Genomic DNA, 27,446 nt, shown 5'->3' on the forward strand with positions numbered 1-27,446 from the left:
GCGGTTTAACAACTGCAACGCGATTTATAGCTTCACGGCATGTTTTCGCCGACTGTCATAAGCAGATGTTTGACATTAAGTGGTACCCACGCAGGCCGCCTCACACACCTTCTTGCTCCGCAGTAATGAGGTAATGGAAACGGCCATTTGTATTTTGTCTATTTTCCAAAATGACAAGTGAAACTTCTCGTCAGCGTTTGTCTTTGTTTCCTAAGTGAGAGGGGAAAAAATGTTCAAGTGCTTACCTTGAAATTGAGCTAACAGTGGTGACTCAGTTCAATGAGACCAAGTATGCTGGTTTTTGATAGAAAGTTTGATGATACGGTGAAGATTCGGCCACACTCACATCATTTGTGTTGCCAGATTTCCGGAGAGAAACAAGCAAACAAGGTTGTTTAAAAAAGAAAAGAAAGAAGCCTTTAAAAGTAACCTCCGAAAGTAGTTGAAATGATGTAGCGTAAGTTAACAGTTTTGCCTTTGTTGCACGTATACCCAATAAGAAGAAGAAGAAGAAGATGATGAACAAGGCATACTGTGCGTGCACAATTCTGCCAAGCCACCACATTGATCTTTCACTTAAATTAAGACCTGAACACACTTAAATTAAGACCTGAACACACATTTGATCCTGAATACTTTTGACTGCTGATCTTTAATTCTGATCTTTGATCTTGATCGGTGCATCTAATCCATGATCTTTGATCCTGATGATCTTGATGTATCCTTCATGGTGTCACAGGTTTTCCTTTATGATTTCATGGGGTTGGAATGTAATGTTTTCTTTTAGGATGTAAGGCAGTAAACAACTGATTTCTTTCATTCCTTTATTTCGACAATATTTGTTTAATCTTTCCTTTTTGCACTGAAAGTAATGAAATTTGACCTTTCACAAGCCATGCTTTGTTGACTTACTTGAGTCATATTGTGTAGGTTATTTCCATCTTTGTTGTGTTGCTTTCTCCATCCAGGTTCAACGCCTCCCCCTTTCCCTTTTCCCTTGTGGTGAAGAGGTTCTGAGATCATGTTTTACGCCCACTTTGTGCTTAGCAAACGTGGGCCGTTGGCCAAAATCTGGCTTGCGGCCCACTGGGACAAGAAACTGACAAAAGCACATGTGTTTGAGTGCAATCTGGAAAGCAGCGTGGAGAGCATCATTTCACCCAAGGTATTCCTCTGTTAAAGGGGACAGACGTACTCGCACTGTAGTTTATGTTGTCCTCTTTGTGCATGTATCAGTCTGTGAGCAGCCATCCTATAAATACAGGGTTTGGGGTATTTTAAGGACCTGATTCTTTGGCTGATCACATCAAATCAGATTTTAAAAAGTCAAATATTCCCTCATTCAACACTTGTAACGTATGATGACTATTGGGTATTGACACTGACATTGTCCAAATTAATTTGGCAGTATTCACAGCACTTCACTTTTTCCACATTTTGTTATATTACAGCCTTATTCCAAAATGGATGAAATTCACGCCAAAGAGTTCAATCTCATCAGACCAGAGAATTTTGTTCCTCATGGTCTGAGAGTCCTTCAGGTGCCTTTTGGCAAACTCCAGGTGGGCTGCAATGTGCCTTTTACTAAGGAGTGGCTTCTGTCTGGCCACTTTACCATACAGACCTGGCTGGTGGATTGCTGCAGAGATGGTTGTCCTTCTGAAAGGATCTCCTCTCTCCTCAGAGGAAAGGTGGAACTCTGACAGAGTGACCATCGGGCTCTTGGTCACCTCCCTGACTAAGGCCCTTCTCCCCTGATCACTCAGTTTAAATGGGAAGCCAGCTCTAGGAAGAGTCCTGGTGGATCCCAACTTCTTCCATTTACAGATGATGGAGGTCACTGTGCTCATTGGCCTTCAAAGCAGCAGAAAATTTCTGTACCCTTCCCCAGATTTGTGCCTCAAAACAATCCTGTCTCAGAGGTCTTCAGACAATTCCTTTTACTTGTTGCTTGGTTTGTGCTCTGACATGCACTGTCAACTTATATGTAGACAGGGGTATGCCTTTCCAAATCATGTCCAATCAATTGCATTTACCGCTTGAGGACTCCAATTATGCTGTAGAAAGATCTCAAGGATGATCAATAGAAATAGGGTGCACCTGAGCTCAATTTTGAGCTTTGTGGCAATGGCTGTGAACACTTGTGTACATGTGATTTCTTAGTTTTTATTTATTTATTTATTTTTATTATTTGCCAAAAAAAAAAAAGTTTTTCACATTGTCATTATGGGGTATTCTGTGTAGAATTTTGAGGGGAAAAAATGAATTTCATCGATTTTGGAAAAAGGCTATAACATAACAAAATGTGGAAAAAGTGGAGCACTGTGAATACTTTCCGGATGCACCGTAGCTGAAGGAATAATCAGTCACTTATAAAAGCTTAGTTGCATCCCTGCTGCTATCGCCTTTATTCCTCATTATTTTTTACTTGATTTTGAAACTACAACACATGAGAGATGAAACTGATTGCAGACTGATTCTCAGGCTTTTTGACTTTTTTCTTTACAACAGCTCTTGTTGCATGTGCATAAAGGCTGCAGTTAGTTCAACAAAACATAAAAATTAAAATGATTAAAAGACAAAGCAATTATTAGAAGTAGAGAAACGTACCTAAATCAAATTTTTGTTGTTGAAATATTTTGTAAGTCTGACAATCTTGGATCTCCTTCAAAGACCTCAAGGTTGGAAACTACAGATTGCACAGCATTTGCTTATGCTTTGGCTTTATTTTTGTAGGTGAAAATGGCTTTGCGAACATCGGGGCATCTGTTGCTGGGGGTGGTGAGGATCTACCACAGGAAGGCAAAATACCTGCTGGCTGACTGCAACGAGGCCTTCATTAAGATCAAAATGGCATTCAGACCAGGTTGGCAGCATTGTTTTACAGTGGCAGACTAACCAAAACCTTTTCAGCTCAGTCCGAGAGCCTGTAATATTCTAAAAGAGTCAAACATTTATCACCTAAAGATGCGGCCATACACTTAACTCCTGCAGCAAAAAAGCAAAAACATTTGCACAGAAAGCAACTATGCATACGAGGTCTATTAGAAAAGTATCCGACCTTATTATTTTTTCAAAAACCATATGGATTTGAATCACGTGTGATTACATCAGACATGCTTGAACCCTCGTGGGCATGCAAGAGTTTTTTCACGCCTGTCGGTTACGTCATTCGCCTGTGGGCAGTCTTTGAGTGAGGAGTGGCCCACCCGCTCATCGATTTTTTTCATTGTTTAGGAATGGCTCAGAGACTGTTGCTTTGTTTGATAAAATTTTTTTCAAAACTGTAAGGCACAACTGAGTGGACACCATTCAATAAATTCAGCTGGTTTTCGGTAAAACTTTTAACGGCTGATGAGAGATTTCGGTCTGGTAGTGTCGCTTTAAGGACGGTCCACGGCGCCTGACGGCGATCTGCGCTTCGAGGCGGCAGCGTCTCGCTGTTTCAAGTTGAAAACTTCCACATTTCAGGCTCTGTTGACGCAGTAAGTCGTCAGAGAACAGAGAACTTTCAGAAGAAGTCGGCATGAGGAGTTTATTCGGACATTACATTGTTAACGGTCATTTTGTAATTTTGTAATGAAAGAACGTGCGGGCAGAGTCGCATGTCGGGCTGGACCCGACCGCGGGGGGTCGCGGCAGGAAAAACACCTCCGTTGGAAATCTTAACGGGCAAGTTGGAACATGCCCAAGCTGTTAAACAATTTCTCAGTTACTCACTTGTTGAAAGCCATTAAAAGCCGCCTGAATTCTACAAATGGTTTTCAACACGGAGGTGTTTTTCCTGTCGCGGCGCACACAGATTTGCCGAGTCGTCACGGAAACGACTCGGCGAATTTGCGCGTACGTCTTTCATTAAAAAAATGTCCTTAAACAGTGGAATGTCCGCATAAATTCCTCATGCCGGCCTCTTCTGAATCTTCTCTGTTCTCTCACGATGTCCTGGGTTAATTAAGCCTTAAATTAGGATGGTTTCAGCTCGAAACAGGCCGACGACAGCGCCTGGAAGCGCTGCAGGACGTCCTGCTCCGTGGGAAGTCCTTACACCGACAGAAACACCCCATAATCTCTCATCAGCCGTTAAACTTTTCACAGAAAACCAGCTTAATTTCTCGAATAGTGTCCACTCGGATATTCCTCACAGGTCCAGAAAAAATTTTGATAAAGCAACGCGCGCCGTCTCGAGCAGCGTGTGAAACAAAGGAATTCAGCCGAGAGGGCGGGACCACATCTCACTCAAGGCCTGCCCACAGGGAAATGACGTCATCGACACGCGTGAAAAAACTCACGCATGCGCACGAGGGTTCAAGCATGATTGGTGTAATCGCATGTCATTCAAATCCATATAGTTAAAAAAAAAATAAAAGGGTCGGTTTATTATCTAAGAGACCTCGTATATATTTACATGCTGCATGCATATACACCTTAATACAGTACATCATAGCCCTAATGTAGGATGTTCCTCAATATTACTTTGGCTTTTACGTAATATCTGATTCATTACTGATACTCAAGACACACTTAGTTGTAACTTTTGTCTTTCTTTGCGGTGTTTCAGGTGTGGTTGATCTTCCAGAGGAGAACAGAGAAGCAGCGTACAACGCGATCACTTTGCCTGAGGAGTTCCACGATTTTGACCAGCCGCTGCCAGACCTGGAGTGAGTCCTGACTTAACCTCAGCAAGTTCATATTAACACAAAAATATACAATGGACTCAGTGAGTCACTCAAACTACAGTATATTTAGATCTCCAGTTTTGGGTTCTGATAGATAGAGGTGAGGAGCAGTGACACCCCCCCCCCCCCCCCCCCCCCCCACACACACATGTTTTGATTAATGTTGACATCTTTTAGCATCTACAATGACTGAAACATAAAATAAAGCCAAACAGGCCTATCCTGGTGCTTGCGAAGCCATGGTCATGGTGGCAACAAAGCCAGCTGTTGCAGTGACAGCTTTCTGTGTTTTGTACAGTGACATTGATGTGGCTCAGCAGTTCAACTTGAACCAGAGCAGAGTGGAGGAGATCACCATGCGAGAAGAGGTGGGCAACCTCAACCTGCTGCAAGATAACGACTTCGGTAGGCATCTTTCTTCCTGTTGGCTTGGTGAAAGCAAAGACTTTCTGGTAGCCATTCAGTCAGATTTTTATTTCTGTCATGCAGCTGATTTTGGGATGGACGACCGGGAAATGATGCGGGAGGAGAGCGCATTTGAGGTGGACATCATGGGTGCATCAGCTTCAAATCTGCTGCTTGAGGCGGAGGGTGGAGCTAACCAGATGGCTGACAAGTCCAACCACCTGGAGTACGACGACCAATACAAGGACGATTTTGGAGACAATCCCATGGAGGGCAATGAAGGAGGCATGCTGGGTAAAGCCTGATTTTTAACAGTTATGCTGCTGAGCCTCAACACCGTCTTGAACGATACACACAACTGCTTGCCTTCACATTTTGCCACTAGAGGCAGCACTAACATACAACACCAGAATGTGCCATGTAGAAGAAGTGTAGAAGAAGAAGAAGCAGTATTTCTAGTCTGTTAGCATAGCATAGGGTCATATTTCTGTGTCTTGTTTGATGTATGATGTTGTTTGATTGTTGCCTTGAGGCAACTTTTTTTTTTGTGACATGCGGAGGAATTCGCGCGTTGGGACAGAGCCGCTCATGGCGCGGGAGAAAAAGCAACGCTGTGATGAAGGCTCACAGGACATGTTGTGGCATGTCCAGCTCGTCCACAATTTCTCGGATAGTCACACGACTGAAAAGCCACCAAAAGCCGTCTGAATCTTCCGAATGGTACAAGAGCTGGGCGTGTTACAACATGTCCTGTGAGACCAACATGGAGGTGCTTTTGTCCCGCGCCATTAGTGGCTCTGTGGCGAATTCCTCCGCTCCTCTTTCCATGACAAAACTCCTGTAACAGTGGAATGTGCCGAAAAAGTGCTATGTGCACCTCTTCTGCCATTTCTGTAGTAGTCAGACGACGTCCCGGATCAACACAGCGTTCAGTTTGGAAATGATCTGATCGTTTCAGCCTGTCGATCGCCGCTCGGAGCGCAGTGCGCCCTCCGCCATTGTGCGCCGTCTTTAAACCGGTTGTAACACTCCTTAATCTGTGTGATCCCCATAGAATCGTCCCTGAAAGCCGTCTGAATCTTCTGAATGGTTTCCACCTGGCTGTCTCTCACAGTTTCTGGAAAAATTTGATGCAGCAAAGCTCCAAATCGTTCAGACATTTTCCTCACAATAAAAATCCGACGAGGAGGGTGGACCACTGCTAGCACTCAAAGCGTGCTCACAGGGGAATGGCGCAACCGACAGGCGTGAAAAAACTCACGCATGCGCACGAAGGTTCAAGCTTGGCTGATGCAACCGCACATGATTCAAATCCATATAGTTTTTGCAAAAAATAAAAAGGTTGTATATGATGATAAAACATATGCACAGGGTCTCCACTCACAGCCACAGAAACCATAACATCAGTTATTATGGGTGTTTTGATGGCTTCCCTCATGAATCTCATTGCACAGTTACTCAGTTATTCAGAACTGCCTACTCCAGACAGATATACGATACAATACCATAATGTTGTATTTCTTAACTAGAAGCACTCAGAGAGTGCAAACCTCTGCCAAGGCCATGGGGTCACTGACGCCATAACATCTACACGCTGTGGAATCATTGAACCTAAAAAAGTCTAACAATGATGTTTGCTCAGTAGTAAAAAAAAGTTTCATCTGCTGTGACTGGATAGCACGTATCCTTAGCGCTTGGCATCACAGTTTATTGCAACTTGCACCTTTCCCAGAAGCTACTGTCATCTGAGCACTGGTATTGATATTGCATGTGCTTATAGACAAAAACAAATAAGAGACAAAATTCAATTTATTATTCAACTAAACTGCAAATATATGAATTTTTTAACATTTATGAAACACATCTCTAAACAAGGCCATAGGCTCACTGACCCTAAAGAGATTTGTTATGTGTCGGACGCGGTCGGCGCACCGACCCAGCGTTTGACAGGACCCAGCACAAAATAAGCAGAGCACGGTTCAAAAGATAACAGAATTTAATAATCATAATGAGTGCAGTGATAAACAACCAAAAATGTCCGCGGTCTGGTGAGGTGAAAACACGGCGCGCTCTCAGCAGCGCAAACGGTCCGGAGCCACAGCAGTTCGGACCCAGGGACCCCGCCGACACCCCCCAGGTGGCCGCGACAAACCGAGTCTGTGAAGAAAGAAAACATGAGGTGAGTCCAACACTCTCCACCCAGAGAGACATAGCTCAAAAGGTGCACACAATCAGCAAACACTTCCTGGCTTAAATATATATCAGCTTCTCACCCTGCAGGCACGGAACAACTCAGTTCAAATCTCCACTGCAGCAGAAGCTGATTAGACAATTAGCATAACGTGACAGCTCAATACAACAAGGTGTGAGGGACACCAAATCCACTGTCATTACTTCATAAAAGTCACCAAAACCAAATTACCTCAGGAAGTGTGCTGAAGAGCGTGAGACCTCACCCAATCCTCCTTCACAGACTGTGGCGTCAAACCTGGAGCGGTCTCTGCGTCCATAATGGTGAGATTGTTCTCCTGACGTCGATCTCACACGTCTGCTCACAAGGTCGAGTCTCTGGCAATCACACACTGTGCATTCAAGGTTTAAGTGCAGCAATCTCTGATCAAGACAGAATACACCACAGCTGTGAGCCCTGCACGTGAAAACAAGCCTCAGGTGTTCAGGGTGAGGTCCTAATACTCAGCCACTCAGTCCTGAATGCATACCACCTGGTGGGAGAAACAGAAAAACAAAAACCAAGCCAGCCAAACACCCCAGCACACAACAAGATTCCCTCCTTGGCACAGTGATCAACAATTCAGTGTTACAACCAAAACTATGATACATACACTTTTATTTCCTTTATATTTGACATCCTTGACCATGAAAACATACCACTAGAACTTGGAATCACTTTTATGTCTTTATTAGTTCAAAAGTTATTGTATAAAAACGATTTTTCGGTAATGGCGGTTTTCTTCTGGATCTAGCTCCATAACGTTTGAAGCTACATCAAATCTGATGACACCTTACTGAATCAGTACAGATTCAGCTACAATTTGGTGTTAGTTGTGGATCTCTAGCTTCATTTCTCACCTCACACTGACACATTTTCCATTTCCCTATATTTTTTATATTTTCTGTATTTTTTATATTTTTGCATATTCTGGATCACCAGATCCGGAATCCAGATCCGATCACCACCAAACTTTGTTGTTTGATAGAACATTTGACTATGTTACACCCTAATTTTTTCAAGCCTTTCTGCCTTGTTTTTGTGGATTTAGAAACTAGAATGTCAAAATTCCCTCTATCCCGCAATGGTGAAGAATCCTTTAAAAAAATTCCTGGATCCAGATCGCGATCCGGATCACCACTAAAATTTAATCACTTGTTCCTCTTGTCATTTCCAACCACTCCACAAAATTTCATCAAAATCCGTTCAAAACTTTTTGAGTTATCCTGCTGACAATCAGACAGACAAACAAACAAACGTGACCGAAAACATAACCTCCTTGGCGGAGGTAATGATTGATGGAACTGAAGTCCAGGAAAATTCAGTTGACTTGGAAATGTTCATGCATCCATCCAGTCATTTGTCTAAAGCAGTGGTGTCCAAAGTAATCCAGAAAGGACCAGGAGGGTGCAGGTTTTCCTTGCAGCCACTGACTTCAGCAGGTGATTACACTGATTAACATCCCTTTGAACAGGTGGAATGAGTTCATCAGTGTAATCACCTGCTGAAGTCAGTGGCTGCAAGGAAAACCTGCACCCTCCCGGTCCTTTCTGGAATAGTTTGGACACCACTGGTCTAAAGGAAACGAGCTTTAAAGCTGATGATTTGTATGAGAAATAATACTTTCATTTAATTTATCCAAATACTTATGGGTTCTTAAAATAGAGGGATTGCTTATATACAATGGCTGTCATTTCTAAATCTTTAAAGTAATATTTTTTAGAAAGCCCTTGAATTAAACCTGAAAGTTGACACTATAAGCACATCTTCAGTGCTTTATTTCATCTCTGTTGTGGTGGAGTACAGAGGCAAAAGTGCCAAAATTGCATTGATTATGGACCTGGCTGTAGCTCTTATGTAAAGTCAAGTCTGGGAGCATGCGCTCATGCGCTGATGATCCACAACACCACATAGCCGCTTTGGGTCCTGGATGCCAACTACCCAGGCAGGCAACCGGTCCATTCCCACATCTCTAAAATACCACCTATCTTCTGCAGCCAGATGGAATGTGGGCGCCCCCTTGGCCTTCTCCTGCTACTGGGGTCCTCAATACTCAGACACCTGTGTGCTGGATCATACACAGAGAAACAGGCTGTCTGGTTGAGCGGAGGCGAGGCACAGACAGAGGCTGGACACAAATGCAGGCTCACAGACAGAAGACGTGGTCATAAACAAGCAGGGTCAGTACACGAGCAAACTGGGTTTTCAGAGCTGAGGCAAAAAGCAGGATGCGGTAAACAGAGCAGAGTCGAAAAATGGCTAGGCAAAACGGGACTGCGACGGAGTGCTGGTAAGTGATGTAAATCAACAAATGAGCAATGAGAGAGTGAACAGACGCAGTTTAAATAAGGAAGGCGGTGACAGGAAAACAAGATGCACGTGAGGATGAAGGATCTGGAAAGGGGGCGTGGCTGACAGATGAAGAACAGGTGCAAGAGAGTGAGGAAAGAAAAAACACAATGTAGACTGAACCAAGAGAACTAAGTGACTGGAAAATTAATGGTGGAAAATGTGACGTGCTTAATGCAGACAATAATTAATGTGGGCAAAACAAAAGGGGGAATAACTAGAAAATAATGTGACTAATCTAACAAGTGGGAAACTAGGAGATCGATAATAATAAACGAAACGAACAGAACTGTCATTGAATAAAGTATAAAAATATGCAAAACATGAAGCAAAACCTGTGCATAAAACATAATGCAAAGAATGTGAAAACTAAACAAAACTAAAACTGAACACAAAATGAAAAGTAACAAAGTAAAACTCATGCCTACCAAAACCTAACTAGAATAATAAGACGGAGAAGATAAATAAGAAGCAAGACCAGAGAACGCATAACAACTGCAGTTAACCACTTCATACATGACAAACAAAAGATAACCAAGAATCAAACTAGTGACTCAAGAATACAGAGAAAAAAGCAATAAATGACTGAACTGAAAATACAATACATGAGTGAACCAAGAATACAATAAATCAAACCAGGGATCACAGAGTAATACATGAACACGAATATTCAGAACCAAACAAGAATGAAAATAATGAAGTGGCTAAAGATAAAACAAGTCAAGACCGGCCCAAAAATGGAAGGAAAAGAAAAGGGGACGAATAAGACAGGCACCCAAACCGGACTAAAGCATGGACACAGGGTCGCATCGGCAAAATGTCACTCCTTCACAATTCAAGTGATACTCTTCATCCTAGTCTCTCTTAGTAACCACTCGTTTGATACAAAGTTATTCCAGCAGTATCCACAGATCTTTCTGTCTTGGATCCTTGTCGCATATCAACAGGCGTATTTTCTATTTTAGGCATCTAAAACAGGCTGTTTATAATGTGGTATGTGATTATAACTGCAAGGTGATGTTTATCTGTGTGCAGTCGACAAGCTACTGAGCAACGAGGACGGAGGCGGCATTTTTGACGATCCTCCCCCCATCGCAGAAAGTGTGATTGATGCCCCAGGGACCACGGTGAAGAAGAGGATGACTTTGACGCTCTCTCAGGTCAGTTCCCACAGATGGCCGGGGCCTCAGTACCAGTGCATGAACACGATAGCCGTCTTGTTGCGTTGAGGTTCCAACACAGATGGTTACGGGTCCTGACACTCAGTATTTGTTGTTAGCCGGCGGCACCGGATAGTCCCAGATTCAGGCCCGACAGAGCCGCTCCCAGCCATGGCGACCAGGCGGAACGACCACCCTGGTTCACACGAGGAGGAACGTTCGCTCTGGAGCCCATGACATCACAGGTTAGCGTTTGCTTTGATATTTGAGCTCAGGCTGTTAGAACCAAGAGTCAGGTAGTCAGAAAAATAAACACCAGAGGTTTGCAGTTTGATTTCCAATGTTTGTGCAGTGAAGGAGACTAAAGCCAAGCGTAAGAGGAAAACTCATTGTGGACAGCGTGAAGGAGCTGGACAGCAAAACCATCCGTGCACAGCTCTCCGATCTACTCTGACATCGTTCCCACTTTGGACTTGGACCCTCCCACGAAGAAGTTGATGATGTGGAAAAGAAACCGGCGGAGTCGAGAAGCTTTTCTCTCTCCCTGCTCAGCCGCTCTGGAACGCCAGGCTGCTTAAGGTAACAGAGCCTTAAAGGAGCACAGGAGATCTTATCCCACTGGTAAATTTACTTCTGCAGTTATCATATTATCATATCACCTTTTTTTTTCTCTCTCTAGATGTTCACGAGGGTGCTGACACCACTGGTGCCTGACGAGCTGAGGAAGAGGAAGAAAGGCGGCGCGGCGACAGCCTGGATGAGTTCCTCAAAGATACTGGAAGAATCCAAGAGGTGCCCCGAGAGGAAGCCGCAGGCCAACAACAGAGGGACATCATCAGTAAGACACGGCTGTTTGTGCATCTTTAAAGCTACAGTGTCCAGGAATTAGGGGCGTTTGTTAGCATAAATGGAACGTAGCATTCTGTTTATGTATAATTACCTACAACGACAAACTGTTGTGTTTTCGTGAGTTTAGAATGGAGCTGTTCTTATCTACCTGGGAATGGGCCCCATCATGGAGGGCTGCCATGTTGCTACCAGTAGCCTAAAAAGGACAAACTCTTACCCCTTCTTTCCCATTTACGGTGTGGTCTGAACACCGAAGACAAAATCAGAATCAGAAGAGCTTTATTGCCCATCGCCAATGAACAGGATTCACAGACTAGGAATTTGCTTTGATATAATGGTGCAACATAAGGAGAGAGCAATATAAAATGCTAAGATAAAATATACAATATGTGCCAAAATAAGATAAAATATGAAAGGCTGTGTGCAACCAGAAGAACAGAAAACAGTGCAGTGGGAGGAGTGCAATTAAAACCAAAGTACATTGTCTAAAGTGACCAAATAAAGAAGAACCCCAACTGTGCACCGTCTACTGGTTGCTAGTGCAGGCTAACAAGTTTGAGAATGCTAATTATTGTGAGCTGGAGGATCATGCCTCTTACTTATCACAAGAACAGGCAAGGGAGCATGAATCCCCGATGTCAACGAGACGAAAATGTGAAGGGAACTAAAATTTTGGCTGGAGCCCGCGTAGTGTAATCTGAACCTCACCACCTAGATGGCACTAAATCACACACATGTGCCTTAATATCCCCCTTCAACAGAGAGCATATTATAACTGTCAGGTAATGTGTTTTGTTAATTCCTTGTTGAGGGAAAACTTGACATAGTGCTTAAAATTTGTAGATTTTTTTTTCTCCCACTGAATACGACGGTCTATTAGAAAAGTATCTGACCTTATTTTTTTTTTTTCAAAAAACCATATGGATTTGAATCACGTGTGATTGCGTCAGACAAGCTTGAACCATCGTGCGCATGCGTGAGTTTTTCCACGCCTGTCGGTTGCATCATTCGCCTGTGAGCAGGCTTTGAGTGAGGAGTGGTCCAGCCCCCTCGGCGGATTTTCATTGCCAGGAAATGGCGGAATGATTTGGCCTTTTTTTCCATCAGAATTTTTTCAGAAACTGTTAGAGACTGGCAGCTGGAAACCATTAGAAAAATTTATCTGGCTTTCGGTGAAAATGTTACGGGCTTGGTAGAGAATAAGGAGTATTACTGTCACTTTAAGGACGGCCCCCAGCGGCTGTGGGGCGCGCCGTGCTCCAAAGTCGCCATCGACAGGCTGAACGACCATTTCATTTCTAAACGGATGGCTGTCTGGATCCATGACCATCGTGTGCCATTTCTCTGGTTATCACAAGAGCTGGACATCAACCATTTTCCGGCAGATTTCACTTTTAACAAGAGATTTTGTCATGGAAAGCCGAGCGGAGGCTTCGCGCATCACGATGGATTCGTTGCTGGAGCGAGACAAAACCACCTCCGTTTGGTCTCACAGGACGGCTTTAAGATGGCGTTCAGACAGCTGTCGGTGGTTTTTCCATCGAGTGATTATGCGAGAGATTGTGGATGTGCCTGGACATGCCAGAACATGTCCCGTGAGGCTTCATCACGGCGTTGCTTCCGCTCCTCTTTCCATGACAAAAAACTCCTGTAACAGTGGAATGTGCCATTCATTTCCAAACTGGACGCTGTGTTTTAACCGGGACGTCGTCTGACTAGCACAGGAATTGTGAAAAGACGTGGACATCAGCTCTTTTTCGGCACATTGAGACAGACGTGCGGAGGAATTCTGCGCGTCGCGGCGGTGCTCCATGGCGCAAAGCAACGCCGTGATGTTCTGGCATGTCCAGGCACATCCACAATCTCTCGCATAATCACTCGATGGAAAAACCACCGACCATCTTATTTCGTAAGATGTTGATGTGTATTTTAAATTATGTTATTTTCCTCTCATGAAAATTTGTGTCAGTCAAGTAGAGCTTGCACAACCAAATAAATTAATTGAATTATTGAAGAAACAGCACACATCTTTTGGGTTGTGTAAAGACATGGTAACATGGCGAATCTATTCTGGTAAGAGGACTGTTCATTAAAGCTTTATCGGACATTAGATTGGATTAGATTAGATTAAGTAGAACTTTACTGATCTTTTGGGAAGACTCCCTTGGGGAAAGGTATGTGGTAATTGCAGCCCTGAACTCCTCTAACTCCTAGGTGCTAAGGTGGAGTAAGGTACAATAATAGAACCAGTTGAATGCAAAGTGGTGATCAAGTTCCGGTACTTGAGACCTCGCACACCACAGGAGACATTCAGTGAGATGAAAGAGACTTATGGAGAGGATGCCCCATCATATGATGTAGTCAAGCACTGGCATTGTCAGTTCAAGTGTGGTTGGACATCAGTGGAAACGGCTCCCATTCCCAGGCAACTACACTCTGCCACTGATGAAGACTCCATCCAGCAAGTAGAGGCATGCCACGCCTCTCGGTTTTTGAGAGCTTTCCTGCAAATTCTGCAGCAGCGAAGTGTAGTATGTCTCGGTATTTGGGGTACCCTTTGCCAGGAAATCCATCATCACTACTCTATGCAGGTCTCAAAAGACTGTGAGCATGACCTTGCCCACCGAGGGTTGGACACGTGCCTTATTCAGAGGTGGTGAGTCATAATGCTTCCATTGCTTAGTGATGGACCCATGTTCCATCCTGTGTGATAAGTCTGAGGAAGACATCCTCCTGTTTTTTTTTTTTTTTTTTTTTTTTGACACATGGTCAAAAGAGCCTGGCAGCATGTGACTCGTTCCTGCTTCTGGAAAGGCGTGAGCAACTGGGAAATCCATTGCGCAGACAACTTTCACATGTGAAAATGGTCATAGATGATTTTTTTTCCACAGACTTCATACTGATCTGGACATCTTGGGCCAGTTGGCGAACGGTTATGTGGCGATCCTCCAAAATGTTGGCCTCTACTTGCCTGATGGTGTCTTCATCAATGGCGGACTGTGGTTGTCCGGGAATAAGAGCCATTTCCACTGATGTCCGACCACACTTGAACTGATGATGCCCGTGCTCGATTGGGTCACACGATGGGTCATCCTCCCCTTAAGTCTTTTTCATTTCATTGAACATCTTCCATGGTGTGCAGCCAGTTTCAAGTGCATGAACCTGATGACCTCTCTGCCTTCAACTGGCTCCATTATCGCACTTTACTCCACCCTAGCACCTGTAAAAGAGAACTTTAGGAGTTCAGGACTGCAAATTACCACATGTGCATTTTCAGCCTCCTACATGAACTGGAAGTTGGTCAGGGGAACTCTTTAATGAAGAGCCCTCATAGATCTGTTTGTGTTTTTTTTTTGTTTTTTTTTCTGTGTGAGTGTGCCTGACACGGTGTGCATGTTCTGTTCCTCTGCAGACCAGACCATCATGGAAGAGGCCAGTGTTCTGCAAACCTCAGCTGTGGAGGGCAGCAGGACCACACTGGATGAGTCGGTCATGCCACCTCCATCTACCCAATGCGGCCTCAAACGTAAAGACACAGAACCAGCCCTGCCTGTGAGTACAACTGCCCCCTAGTGATGGACTCATGTCACCACATGTGGTCTGCTCACTGTACTTACCATATTTTCCAGAGTCTAAGTTGTGGGGGTTTTTTTTACTAGTTTTTTTTTTTTTTTTTACTAGTTTAGGAGGTCCTGCGATTTATATACTGAAAATTCACGAGTTTGCTAATAGTAATAATAATTATACTGACTATTTATATAGAACTTTCCCAAGATTCAAAGCACTAACCAAAATAAACTCCAACAGGAGCAATCTGAGATTTCTGACATCTGCTACGGGTTGACGAGGGCTCAAAATACAAGATATGTGATTCACATTGTGACGCGGACTTTACCTGTATCCGGATTCCACAACACAATGCAATAATTACATACTGATCCAGAATGGTCCCACTGATCAAGATGTTGCAATGTGATATTTAATTGAAACAAAATACTGTCTTCCTGATCTTGGTTTTACCTTGTGATGTCCTATGTTTCTGCTGCAGAACCTGCTTGTGGATCCGGATCATTCCCAACATCCAACACTAACAGGGTCTTCCTTTGTACAACAGCCACATGGGATTTAAATTTTGTCAAGATCCATCAAGCAAATTTGAGATGATCCTCAAAATGGTGAAAATTTAAGAAATGATCCAGATCCACTCCACAATTTAATGGAGTTTTAATGGAGGAGTGCAGTAGTTTTGAGGTAATACGTAAAAGCCTATAAAGTGAAATCCTAGGACATAATCCGGATCCGGATCACCTCCAAAATTCAGTGGAGTCTTCCATGCCCTAATGTCTGTGGTGCATATTTGGTCAAAATCCGTGCAGCAGTTTTGACGTAATCCTGCTAACAGACAAATAAATAAATGCCAGTGATTTTATTACATCCTTGGCGGGCGTAATAATAAAATAATAAATGGCAGTAATAGAAAATACATCACAACAATACACAAAAATCCCAAATTAAGGAGGTCATAACACAGAAAAAGGTGACTTAGGGCCCTGTCCCACTGGCGTTTAGGCGGATTTGCGTATGGATTGCACAAAAAATTGGCCCATATTCGCCAAACATCCGCAGTATCCGTGTAACATGCCTGTGATCATCCGCAGAGGCACACATGTCTGCAGCCAGGATTTTTGAGCTGTTCAAAAATCTGGATGCAGATAACATCCACCTTACATACTCCATACATACTCAATTCATATATAATACATACTCACTCTATGCGCTGTATATCTGCCGTTAACCGCTGATATCCGCAACTGATGGGGATTTGCGGCTTGGCAGCGGACTGGGACAGTGTGTAAAACAGATATATATCGTGCCCATCATGTCCACATCACAAACTAAAATAAGTTATTTTTATTACATCTGCTTTGCAGCTGATTTGCGGACAATCTGTGAATGCATAACAAACACGTCACGTAAACCCAAAGTATTATATGTGGCAGAAAGCGACATACCTGCCAGTCAGTGCCGGTCCGGCTGTGTAAATCCACAAAGACGTAGCTGCTGCAATCCAGGACTTTTATTTAACACCAACAAAAGGAAGAGTTGCTTGTTAGCCACAACTCACGCTGAAGTCTGTTTTCTGTGACACACTCAAAAAAAAAAAAAAAAAAAAAAAGTCTCACACCTTGAGCGGCTTCCCCCTCCCGCTCCCAAAACTCATGAACAGTTAACCCTCGCATGACAACAAGAACATTAACTCTGTGATCAACTTGTCCAAGTCCAGCAAATGCTCCAGAGCCTGTATTGTTGCTGTGAATAGTGATGCCGAAAGAAGCAAGTGCACTTTTTTTATGACTGCAATGCAGATGCCGTGCACGTGCAACATGTGCGCGATGCATTCATAATACACCCATAATACTGCCGTGATAATCTCAATATGTCAGATCAGTTTCCTCACTTCATGCGTTATATAACCGTGATTGTTCATCATATATTCGCTATATATTAATATATCTGTAATTCATACTGGGACATTTGTCATTTTTGGCCATTTTTGTTGCGGACGACAACGAACGCCCGCAATTTGTACGAGGTCTGTTAGAAAAGTATCCGACCTTATTATTTTTTTCTAAAACCATATGGATTTGAATCACGTGTGATTGTGTCAGACAAGCTTGAACCCTCGTGCGCATGCGTGAGTTTTTCCACGCCTGTCGGTTGCATCATTCGCCTGTGAGCAGGCTTTGAGTGAGGAGTGGTCCACCCCCTCGTCGTTGTTTCATTGCCAGGAAATGGCGGAATGATTTGGGCTTTTTTTTTCCATCAGACTTTTTTCAGATACTGTTAGAGACTGACAGCTGGAAACCATTAGAAAAATTTATCTGGCTTTCGGTGAAAATGTTACGGGCTTGGTAGAGAATAAGGAGTGTTACTGTCGCTTTAAGGACGGCCCCCAGCAGCTGTGGGGCGCGCCGCGCTCCGAAGCCGCCATCGACAGGCTGAACGACCATTTCATTTCTAAACGGATGGCTGTCTGGATCCGTGACCATCGTGTGCCATTTCTCTGGTTATCACAAGAGCTGGACATCAACCATTTTCCGTCAGATTTCACTTTTAACAAGAGATTTTGTCATGGAAAGCCGAGTGGAGGCTTCGCGCGTCACGATGGATTCGCTACTGGAGTGACACAAAACCACCTCTGTTTTGGTCTCACAGGACGGCTTTGAGATGGCGTTCAGACAGCTGTCGGTGGTTTTTCCATCGAGTGATTATCCGAGAAATTGTGGATGTGCCTGGACATGCCAGAACATGTCCTGTGAGGCTTCATCACGGCGTTGCACCGCCGCGACACGCGGAATTCCTCCGCACGTCTGTCTCAATGTGCCGAAAAAGTGCTGATGTCCACGTCTTTTCACAATTCCTGTGCTAGTCAGACGACGTCCCGGATAAAACACAGCGTCCAGTTTGGAAATGAACGGCACATTCCACTGTTACAGGAGTTTTTGTCATGGAAAGAGGAGCGGAGGCTTCACGCATTGCGGCGGTGCCGCATGGCGCACAGCAACGCCGTGATGAAGCCTCACGGGACATGTTCTGGCATGTCCAGGCACATCCACAATTTCTCGGATAATCACTCGATGGAAAAACCACCGACAGCTGTCTGAACGCCATCTCAAAGCCGTCCTCTGAGACCAAAACGGAGGTGGTTTTGTCTCGCTCTAGTAGCGAATCCATCATGACGCGCGAAGCCTCCGCTCGGCTTTCCATGACAAAATCTCTTGTTAAAAGTTAAATCTGCTGGAAAATGGTTGATGTCCAGCTCTTGTGATAACCAGAGAAATGGCACACGGTGGTCACGGATCCAGACAGCCATCCGTTTAGAAATGAAATGGTCGTTCAGCCTGTCGATAGCAGCTTCGGAGCGCGGCGTGCCCCACAGCCGCTGGGGGCCATCCTTAAAGCAACAGTAACACTCCTTATTCTCTACCAAACTTGTAACATTTTCACCGAAAGCCAGATAAATTTTTCTAATGGTTTCCAGCTGCCAGTCTCTAACAGTTCCTGAAAAAATTCTGATGGAAAAAAAGCCCAAATCATTCCGCCATTTCCTGGCAATGAAACAACGACGAGGGGGTGGACCACTCCTCACTCAAAGCCTGCTCACAGGCGAATGACGCAACCGACAGGCGTGGAAAAACTCACGCATGCGCACGAGGGTTCAAGCTTGTCTGACGCAATCACACGTGACTCAAATCCATATGGTTTTTGAAAAAATAATAAGGTCGGATACCTTTCTAATAGACCTTGTATACTCAATTCATGCACAATTAATCCTCTCCCCAGTGGGGCAGGGCCCTTATACTCCGGAAGATACGGTACCTTTATTCTTTGATGCATTTCTGAAAATTATATGCTTGCTTTATGCTTCACCATTCTGCCACCCTTGCACCAACAGTCTTTCTGGTTTCTCTCCCATTTTCCTCTAGATGGGAGCACTGGAAGAGCAGCAGCAGCAGCAGGGGTCTGAAACCTCTGGTGTACCCCAGCAGCAAGAGGCATCCAATGTGGATTTGCCCCCAGGGGAAATGACCACCACCGCTAACATCAGCCAGCTGATAGAGCTGGACCTGCTTGGAGACAAGGAGAAAAAGAAAAATGAGGATGACTCTGAAGAAGAGGTAAAATGGGAGCTGAAGAAGTTGAGCCCTAGTTTTCTGAATGCATCAGATTTTAAAGGTACAGTGTGTGTGTGTGTGTGTAAGGAGGAGGTGCAGGGAGACCAGGACCAGGAGGAGAGAAGGTGGAACAAAAGAACACAGCAGATGCTGCATGGCCTCCAGGTGTGTATACGCTAACATCTTATGGTAAATTTAGAGGACTTTGTTTTATCATCACCCCAGTATGAAATACGGGGGACATGGTGATCAGCATGTCCATCTGTTTTTGTTTGTTTAGCGCGATATCTCAAGAAGCAGTTGGTTAATTTCATTCATATTTAGCAGTCAAGGCGTACTTGGGTGATCCCCCAACACCAGTCGATTACAGAGACCTTGGGATCAATTTCAAAGTCACAGCGACATATTCAAGATATTGTCATTGGCACCCTTGTTAGCGCAATATCTCCAAGAAACAGTTAACCAGTTTCATTCATATTTAGAATAAAAATGTACTTGGTTGATCCCCCAACACCAGTCAATTAGTCGTGACCTTGGGGCCCATTTCAAGATCAGCGAGATATTCAAGATATGTCATTGGCCCCCTTGTTAGCACAATATCTCAAGAACCAGTTGACCATTTTCATTCATATTTAGCATAAGGGTGTAGTTGGGTGATCCCTGACACTTTGTATTACTGATTTGTGGGGACCGGGGGGATCTCCTGATGTCTCTTATTTTTTTAAAACACATTATTTTCTTCATTTAGAGCTTCTTTTTTTTCTGAAGATCAAAATTCTCAGTATTCAAGGCAGTGTTGATTCAGTTCATCAACACTTTGAAGTCAGTTTTTAAGGAAAATGGTGGGGCCTCACTGTGTCTCACTCTCTCACCTTGCTGCAGAGGGTGATGTCCAAAACCGGCATCCAGTCCATCAGTTTACTGGAATTATGCAGGAACAACAACAGGAAGCAGGCGGCCGCCAAGTTCTACAGCTTCCTGGTCTTGAAGAAGCAGCAGGCGGTGGAGCTGGTCCAGGAAGAGCCTTACAGCGACATTGTTGCTACGCCTGGACCTCGCTTTCACATCATCTAAGAAACGCATCATTTCAGAAGAAACAATACAACACAGCACACTGGCTTCTTCCAATGGGGCTGTTTCATTTGAGATTAGATTTTAAAGTCCCGTGTGAAGACGTTTGAGTAGTCAGAAGAAAGAAGTCTGAATACCCCAATTTGAACCAAACTGTTCAATAGCATAGCAACAATTCTGCAAACTGAAGGTTATTTTGGTGCACAGCACTGTGCTTTCTCAGTTTCTGCAACAATATTTACTACTGTAAGCAACAGGTTGGTTGTTGACATGTCCCAAGGTTCTTGAAATGGAGCAATATCTTCACCTGGTGGACATTTACCATTAATGCTGGTACACTAGAATTTCACCAATAGCTCTAATGGTCAGATATGAGTAAACCTGTAGTTAAGGTAAATATCCACAATGTAATATCCAAGATTAGTGAAGCATTTAAGTGTTAAAAACTCAAACTTCTTGGTCTTGCAGGCAAGTTGCATGCATTTTTAAACCTTTTACATCATGTAGACCACATAACACTGAAAACAAAGCTTATATACCACACATGGCACATAAGTCGTATCTCAGTATGAATAGGTTTAATGCTTTCAGCTACCCCCATTAGCTCTAGATCTCCACACTGAATCCAGTAGTGATCCATATAGGGAATTTGGCAAGTTTTTTTTAACACCAGATGCCCTTTCCTGATACAACTATAGTTCTACATGGAGAAACCTGTGTGTAGCTCCTGATGTTCCTAAAGTGGTCTCCCAGCCAAGTGCAATCAAGACCTCCCCTGCTTTAACTTCTGAGATCTGGCAGGATCAGGTGTGCACAGAGCGGCATGGCTGCACAAGTTGCATGCATAATCCAACTGTTGAAGTCATCAAACCCAGCAAACAGCTCTATAGTTGGCTCAACCTGTAGATGTTGTGAACCCTATTGATGTCACACCTGCATGTTTCAGCCTGAAATCTTTTATCAACATGAAAGTGCTCCAGAAAACATTTTCTTGCATCCTTGCTGTAAGAATTTGTGGTCATAAAATTTGCGCATGAGACGAGTTTTACCAGTTTTTATAGCTCGATAATCGTTTGATTACAACAGGGTGACATAATGTATAGTCTTATTGAAGACTTTGTTGTTGTGTTGTGCCGCTGTTAATTACACAATAAGCTCTGATAGCTGAAATCATGTAGTTACTCAGCGTTAAACAGCCTGTGTTCTGTATTTTCCTGACTGTAATAAGTAACAACTCAGTGGAGTAATATTTAATGGATATTTATAAACTAGGCTAGAAAAAAAGGCAAAAACGTGTCATTAAACATGTTATAGTACATTAAGTCGGGAAGACCGAGACATTTTGATAATCCCTTAATAAACCCTGATCCAAATCTGAGTACTTTTACAGTTCTTATACAGCTGTTATAGTGCATCATTAATACACTTTTGAAGTTTTGAAGTGCAGACCTCCCGCCCCAAAGTGGTTTTCAAAAATTTCAGTGCAGCCACGTTATTTTAAGCACTGTCATATTAACAAGTTCAATAATGATTACATTTGTACAAGTTGCACAGTTCAAGTGAAGAATTTTCTAAATGTGCATGCATAAATTTGGATCTTTATTTTCATGTTGACACTAATCAGTCATCATACTTAAATCACTGCACTGGATTTTTTAAAAATAGATTTGTATAAATCTACTGAGCAACAAACAAATCGATATTTTTAACACTCAATATGAAATATTTTTTAAAAGTATCTGTACTAGCAGATTCTCAAATATTAGAGGAGTCAAGAGCTGCAACTATTAATTATTAATCGACTATTTTGACTATCAACTAATTGGAGTCATTAAAAAATACACTTTCTGATTTCAGTTTCTCAAATGCGAATTTTGGTTTATTACATCTGCCAAGGACATAATAAAATCATTATTTATTCTATTCTATTTCTATTTATTTCTCTGTTAGCAGGATTCCATCAAAATTACTGCACGGATTTTGACAAAATTTTCACCAAAGATAGATATTAGGCCATAGAAATCTCCACTTCATGTAAACATTGAAGGATTACGTCAAAACTACTTCACATATTCTCACCAAATTTGCACCACAGATAGATATTAGAGCATAGAAGACTCTTCTGAATTTTAGAGGTGATCCGGATTCTGGCTCAGGATTTCACTTTTATAGGCTTTTAAGTATTACGTCGAAACTACTGCACGTATTTGGATGACATTTTCACCAAAGATAGATATTAGGCCATGGAAGACTCAGATAGATAGATATAGTTAGATTTATTGTCATTACAAGTGCAACAAAATTTCTTCCCACACAAATTACAATTAATCCACAATTATTCCATGTTGAACATAATAATTGCACACATCAGAATTAGAACAACCATAGATATACATTTGATTGTTTATGTACGCTAAACTTTAAGACAGCAGTAAACTGAATCGCTGGGTTGCAGACAAAATTTTAGAATGTGCCATCATGGACATTGGAAAAACAATTGATATTTTTCACTTTATGAACCTAACAACTAACTAAAACAGTCAGTTGATTAATAATTATTCTATGATAAAAAATACATGATTAATCGATTATTAAAATGTTGGTTGCATCCTGAAAGGAATCAGATTGGATCAGGGTTCCTAAATGAACTCAATCCTACACATCCCTTATGCTTATCTTTTTATCAACTCTGCAGTCAGAGCTCAGTGCATCGTTTGAAACCATCATCACGTAATGTGTCCGTGTAACCAATTTTAAACCATGTGCCTGTGAACTTTACTTTTTAAAAAGTTTTTTTTTTTTTTGTATAAAATTCGACACAAATCTTGTAGGTGCGATAAGAAGTTCTCCGTGTCAGACCTGTTGCAGACTTACGCCTGTGGTCTGAAGTCCCAAAAATAAGTGGAAACCTTTTCAAAATAAAGCGAAACCTGGGACCAGCACATTCAAACTGTCATTTATTTGTAATAAACACGTGATTTCTGTGGAGCGAAAATCACGAGACATTTTTAACAAGAGGAAGTGTTTTGCATTGGAATTGTCAAGCTGACAAAAGATATTTTAAATTATAATTAACTTGGCGGTAGATTCCAGTTAGATTATCCGTTTAATTGATTTATAAACATTCACATAGAAAATACTGGTATCTTCAAGAAAAGAAAAACTGCATGCAAGAAATCAATTTCCCGTTTTGGTTTTGTTAAGGTGCAGTAAATGTTTGGCGACACGGCGTCTCCTCACTCCGTCCGGCGCTTCTTGTGCCGACTCCTCGTTGTCTTCTCCCCTTGCTCCTTTTTTTTCAGCGGCAGTGTGGGCAAACCATTTTTTTTCTTCTTCAGGCAGCTCAGAGGGTTCGGGTTTCCCTGTTTCCTCTTCCGCTTTTTGCCCCGCCTCTCACCTTGCTTCTGGCCGAGGCCCTGCTCCTGCTTCAGGCTGCGGATCTTGCTCTGTTGGACCGGGCTCATCAGCTGTCCCAGCTGCACGGCATGGACGTAGCGCAGGGACGCGTGGCTGAGTTTGTCCAGCACGATGGTGTTGAGGATGATGTAGAGCAGAGGCACTCCTGGGATCCTCTTGAGTCCCGTTGTCACTGTGTGGTCCTAAAGGTCACAAACACAGATTGTCTCATTTATAAACGTCAACAAAGTTCAATGAAATTTAACTGGATGAGAAAATAGTAGAGCCCGTCTGACAAATCGACGAGCCAATATGAATTATTTTCAGATCAATCAGTATCAGCCGAAAAATGACAAAAAGAAACAGATTGAGGATAAACTGCTGCATGAGTGTTGTTGCAGAGTTTGCCCACCAGAGGGCAGTCTGCAGCTCCATTTCAGGTCAGCTTGGTGTATAAATCTCATCGTTCCAGGGAATGATAGCAGTCAGCTGGCTGTTGGAAGCAAGTTAGAGACAACACCAAACCTGCCGATATCAACAAAACAGCATACAGCCTGTGCGTGTTTTCACCGAGCGGCCAGTCGCGGAAGTACAAATTCTCGCCTTCAAATTGGCCATTTTGCCGGTGTCATGATCTCAGCACTCCCCTAGTCTGAGTGATCCTCTCTACACTAGTCTGCGCATGCCGGAACCCAATGTTGCACTCTGATCAGTCCCCCTGCCTTCACTGTGCATGCGTCATGTCGGAGCGTTAGCAGCGATTAACAAATTACTGCCTCGTTTCTGCTTAAAACTGAGCTTAGAATGATTTAAGAAGTTTTACTTTGTCATTTCATGGTTAATAATCACATTATTCCCTTTGATTGGTAGAGAGTCAGAGTCAGTCTCAGATGTGCTGGTGTCGTGCTCTGATCACTTCCCCGTCTGTTATTATGAAATAATGTTGAATTTATGTGGAAATGATTGTTGTTGTTGTACAAAAGCTTCAGGAATCTGTCGCTGAGATTGATGATGACTGGAGTGGAGTTTTAAGCAGAAACGAGGTGATTATCCGCGTATCGCTGCTGACGCTCTGAAATGACACACGCGCAGTGAAGGCAGGGGGACTGATCAGAAGTGGGGACTGTTCTGACTGCAACACTGGAACTGACGTGGCGCCGACCTCGAAAATATCCAAAGTAAGTGCTCTTCCAGTCATGGAAGAATATACATAAAAAAAAAAAAAAAAAAAATCGGTCAAAATATCAGCATACTGGATTTTAGAATCATCAAAATTGAAGTCTCCAGATTGAAGATCTTGCTCAAAGGCACCTTTATTAGGAAGAGTCAAGTGCTGATCTTCACCTTCATCGTCAGCATGGAGACTGAATAATGTGTGTTTGTACCTGTGTAGCTACAAAGTAGTGGTGCGGGTTGGTGTCCTCCAGCATGGACAGGAGACACTCAGACGCTGGAACAGGACTGTGGACATGTTGACACCTCCTGACCTGAAACCTCTGTAAGATTAACTTGGCCCCGTACAGCTGCTTCCCCAGAGAGTCCAACTCCTTCAGAGCGCAGCTGAAAGAGAACACAGAGACACACATCAGACAGACTGTTTAGACACAAACTGCTCGTAAATGAACAGAGACGCGCACGCACTTTGTGGTGCACAGCTGCACCTCCCCCATCAAGTATTTGGGGATTTGTTCTTTGATCTGGATCTTATTCTTCAGTGCCGCCTGACAGAAAGTCCCGTCGATGAGGATCTGAAAGGGTTCCCTGAAACTGAAGTTGTATTTGTAGAAGCTGATGGTTTTCTTGGCTTGTTTCTGACGCTTGATCTTCATCGCGCACACTGAAGCTAACTGTTACACAAGAAATGCTAAAGTTAACGACTTTTAAAATATCGACCCTGTTCTACGTACATTAATTACTTAAAGCCGCTCCGTTGATGTTTTTCCGCGAGGGAAAAAAAAAAAAAAAATCACATTGTATAGCGAACGCTCAACATGTTAACGCGACCCACTCTTTTGGTACGTACTTAAATGAGCCCGGTCGGAAATCAATCACCGAAAGAAGGTTCCACTACTGTCGTATCGTTTCGGCATAATTATATATATATATATATATATATATATTTTAAGACAAATTTGGATAATAAGTACAAAATATAATAATAAAAAACCCAAATATGAACATCTGGAACAACTGCTGTCAGAACACCGAGATGTGTGTCTCTATTCCATAAACATGGTTTACTCCACATTTACATTTGGCCAAGAAAAGAATACATTTTGTCTGGGGTCTCTTCTTAGTGCCGAAGTTGGCGAGTAAACACTGAATGGTGACACTTGTCAGGCCAACTATGGAAAAAAGTAATGCAATTTTTATGTTTGTATAGGCTAGAATAGAATAGAATAGAATAGAGTAGAATAGTCTCTATTGTCATTGTATGGGGGCTACAACTAGAGCTAGTGTACACCACAAAAAAGAAAAGAAAAGCAAGACATCTTATACACCACAAAAAATGTTTAAATATGTAATGTGTATATATATATACATATACACATATATATATACATATATACACATATATATATACATATATATACACATATATATATATATATACACACACATATATATATATATATGTGTGTGTATATATATATATATGTGTGTATATATATATGTGTATATGTATATATATATGTATATATGTGTATATATATATGTATATATGTGTATATATATGTATATTATATATATATATATATATATATGTGTATATATGTGTATATATATACACACAAACAGCTGCTGGTCATATAATTAGAATATCATGAAAAAGCTGATTTATTTCAGTAATTCCATTCAAAAAGTGAAACTTGTATATTACATACATTCATTACACACTGATATATTTCAATATTTATTTCTTTTCATTTTTTATGATTATAACTTACAACTAATGAAAATCCCAAATTCAGTATCCTTGAAAATTTGAATATTACTTAAGACCAATTTAAAAAAAAAAAAAGGATTTCTAGAAATGTTGGCCAACTGAAAAGTATGAACATCAAAAGTATGAGCATGTACGAGCTCGTGCAACACTCAGTACGTAGTTGGGGTCCTTTTGCCTGAATTACTGCAGCAATGCGGCGTGGCATGGAGTCGAAACATTTGAAATATATCAGTCTGTGTGTAATGAATGAATATAATGTACAAGTTTCACTTTTTGAATGAAATTATTGAAATAAATCAACTTTTTCATGATATTCTAATTATATGAGCAGCAGATGTGTGTGTTTATACATACATACATACATACATATACAAGTATATATATATATACTCAACAAAAATATAAACGCAACACTTTTGGTTTTGCTCCCATTTTGTATGAGATGAACTCAAAGATCTAAAATTTTTTCCACATACACAATATCACCATTTCCATCAAATATTGTTCACAAAACCAGTCCGAAATCTGTGATAGTGAGCACTTCTCCTTTGCTGAGATAATCCATCCCACCTCACAGGGGTGCCATATCAAGATGCTGATTAGACACCATGATTAGTGCACAGGTGTGCCTTAGACTGCCCACAATTAAAGGCCACTCTGAAAGGTGCAGTTTTGTTTTATTGGGGG

The 27,446-nt window shown here is 42.4% G+C and overlaps 1 protein-coding gene and 1 pseudogene across 1 annotated transcript; one reads left to right on the top strand and one right to left on the bottom strand.

The window, feature by feature from the left end:
- LOC117501492 overlaps positions 1–21,794 on the top strand; it is a 22,267-nt pseudogene extending 473 nt beyond the window's left edge.
- A 952-nt stretch (positions 21,795–22,746) lies between these two features.
- utp23 (UTP23 small subunit processome component) lies at positions 22,747–25,814 on the bottom strand. Its single transcript, XM_034161366.1, has 3 exons — positions 25,454–25,814; positions 25,198–25,372; positions 22,747–24,015 (listed from the first exon to the last, which is right to left on the bottom strand). The coding sequence occupies exons 1-3, from the start codon at positions 25,639–25,641 to the stop codon at positions 23,653–23,655; spliced, it is 726 nt and encodes a 241-aa protein (XP_034017257.1). The 5' UTR covers positions 25,642–25,814; the 3' UTR covers positions 22,747–23,652.
- Between the last annotated feature and the right edge of the window lie 1,632 nt (positions 25,815–27,446).

The sequence above is a fragment of the Thalassophryne amazonica genome, chromosome 20 (assembly GCF_902500255.1).
Source record: "Thalassophryne amazonica chromosome 20, fThaAma1.1, whole genome shotgun sequence".
Classification (NCBI taxonomy): domain Eukaryota; kingdom Metazoa; phylum Chordata; class Actinopteri; order Batrachoidiformes; family Batrachoididae; genus Thalassophryne; species Thalassophryne amazonica.

Coding starts and splice junctions, on each gene's coding strand:
- utp23 (XM_034161366.1), bottom strand. CDS start 25,641: ATGAAGATCAAGCGTCAGAAACAAGCCAAGAAAACCATCAGCTTCTAC. Junction 25,373..25,453: donor GTGCAGCTGTGCACCACAAA/GTGCGTGCGCGT, acceptor GTTCTCTTTCAG/CTGCGCTCTGAAGGAGTTGG. Junction 24,016..25,197: donor ACTACTTTGTAGCTACACAG/GTACAAACACAC, acceptor TGTGACCTTTAG/GACCACACAGTGACAACGGG.